Raw genomic sequence first — 2,088 nt, forward strand, 5'->3', positions numbered from 1 at the left:
AGAGAGAGAGAGAGAGAGAGAGAGAGAGAATAACATTATATTCTCTAAACAGATACTTTTTACGAATAAAACTGCAATTTATAATTTTCATTATAATACTATAATAAAGCTGTTGGAAAAGATAAATTAAATAAAAAAGTAAAATATAATTATGAAATGTCTATAATGGACATCGATAAAAATTGCTCGATTATGTGATGTTTGTGTTTTAGGATCGATTTTATCATTATGGTCTAAATAGTACAAGCGAAGAGTTATGGCACATCCCGTTGACGTGGACAACCGAAAATGAACAGCAATTTGGTAATATCCTGCCGAAGGCATGGATGATCAAGAAACGCATGAAAATTAACGACACTGCTTTGAGCCGGGCTACTTCCAACAACCAGTGGATTTTGTTCAATATAAATCAAACGGGTAATATTATTGTCTTAACATACGCCGATCAATTAAGGAGATAACAAAGTAATATTTTTACCGTCAATAACTGGTGTCGATCAATTTAGAAATAAACTCAAGCCACTTCATAAATTCATAAAGAATTTGTTTCATATATATATATATATATATAGGGTGTTACAAAAATCGTTACACTACTGTAAATCATAGATAGTAAAATTGAATCAAGAATAGTTTCGTTTATTGTAACGTCGAGCGAGAAGGATTAATAATTATTAATTATAATATTTTTTCGGAGACTGCCGAAACTTATACTAAATAAAACTATTGATATAATTTATTTTTATTGTCTTGTTATTTGCAGCGTTATATCGTGTCAACTACGATATAAATAACTGGAAATTGTTGACAAAATCTTTTCAAGCTCTGCCGGAAATAACTAAAGTTCAAGTACTAACCGACTCATCTGCGATGACTAACGCCGGATTGCTTGATAAAAGAATTATGTGGAATATTCTTGAGAAAATGGAAAAAGAAAGTGGAATAATATTATGGACACCTGCATTGCGTTTATTAACTACCATCCAAAATCGACTTTGGGACTCAAACTTGTTCAAGGTAATCAAGGTTATCCAAGTTATCAAGGTAATACTTGAAGCTATACGTTTATACATAATATTATGCAATAAAGTGTACTGTTTTAATTATGAACATCGATCATTTCTTCGATATAAAGTATAAAGTATAAAGAAACGATTGTACACAAGTAAAGCGGTGGATTCCTTAAATGTTTGTGATATATTTGCTATATTCTAGTTGTGACTTTATCAAGTTCATTCGTCTTTCTAAGTAGATTTTCGCGAGATTGCAAAGGCGAGCACATTTCTTTTTATTATTAATTTATACGGTCGCGGCGCGATAAGATATGCGAGATATAATCGACGCCGCCTCGCGCGATCTAAATCGTCCGCTATGCAGTTCTGGCTTATGTCGTTATTACGCGCAGTTAAGACTTAAGTATGGCATTATAAAGCGTATGATTATCCCTGGGACAGATATATAAGTGATCATCGACCCATCGGCCGTCGTTACGATTCGACGTTCTCAATTAGGTCGAAGGACTCAATCATTATTTGCACCGAAATACGAGGCACGTAACATTTAATTAAGCACTCGCGCCGACCAATGTTGCCGTAACAGTTCCCTTTTCACAGAAGCCATTATTGCAAAAATATACGAGAGGCGAGGTCTCACCGCGAGTTGAGAGGCGGGCCCCACGGTTTCTTCAGACATTCCACGTCTGTAAACCTAACGTGCCAAATTAAATAAATACGTTGCGGCATATCTCTGCGTTTTAATCCACCCGGTTTATTGCTCGTAAATTCTGGATAAATGGAATTACTTACTCTTACTTCTTGTGCGAATCAACCGCAGATCTCTATAATGTTACGATAAATATCGCTGCCGATTACTTTACCTTCTTTTTCGCAATTTCATAAGAACACTTTGATGTTTTTAAAGATGAAACAGAATTTTGAAATGGGAGGGTGAGATATTACTTGATACGGTAGACAATTTTTCTTTTTTAAGAGGACGAGATACAGTATGAAAAGAAAATTAAAAAAGAAGAACAGAAGAGAGAGAGAGAAAGAGAGAGAGAGAGGAGGGGAGGGGGGGGTCTTACTAAAC

At 34.8% G+C, this 2,088-nt stretch overlaps 1 protein-coding gene across 1 annotated transcript in view; it reads left to right on the plus strand.

The window, feature by feature from the left end:
* Positions 1–2,088, plus strand: part of LOC105624431 (thyrotropin-releasing hormone-degrading ectoenzyme-like) — a 12,885-nt gene that overhangs the window by 5,996 nt on the left and 4,801 nt on the right. Inside the window, exons 8-9 of the mRNA XM_012205797.1 lie at positions 213–417; positions 764–1,017. Coding sequence (XP_012061187.1) covers positions 213–417; positions 764–1,017 — 459 coding nt within the window. The remainder of the gene's footprint in view (positions 1–212; positions 418–763; positions 1,018–2,088) is intronic.

The sequence above is a fragment of the Atta cephalotes genome, assembly GCF_000143395.1.
Source record: "Atta cephalotes unplaced genomic scaffold scaffold00078, whole genome shotgun sequence".
NCBI classification, from domain to species: Eukaryota; Metazoa; Arthropoda; class Insecta; order Hymenoptera; family Formicidae; genus Atta; species Atta cephalotes.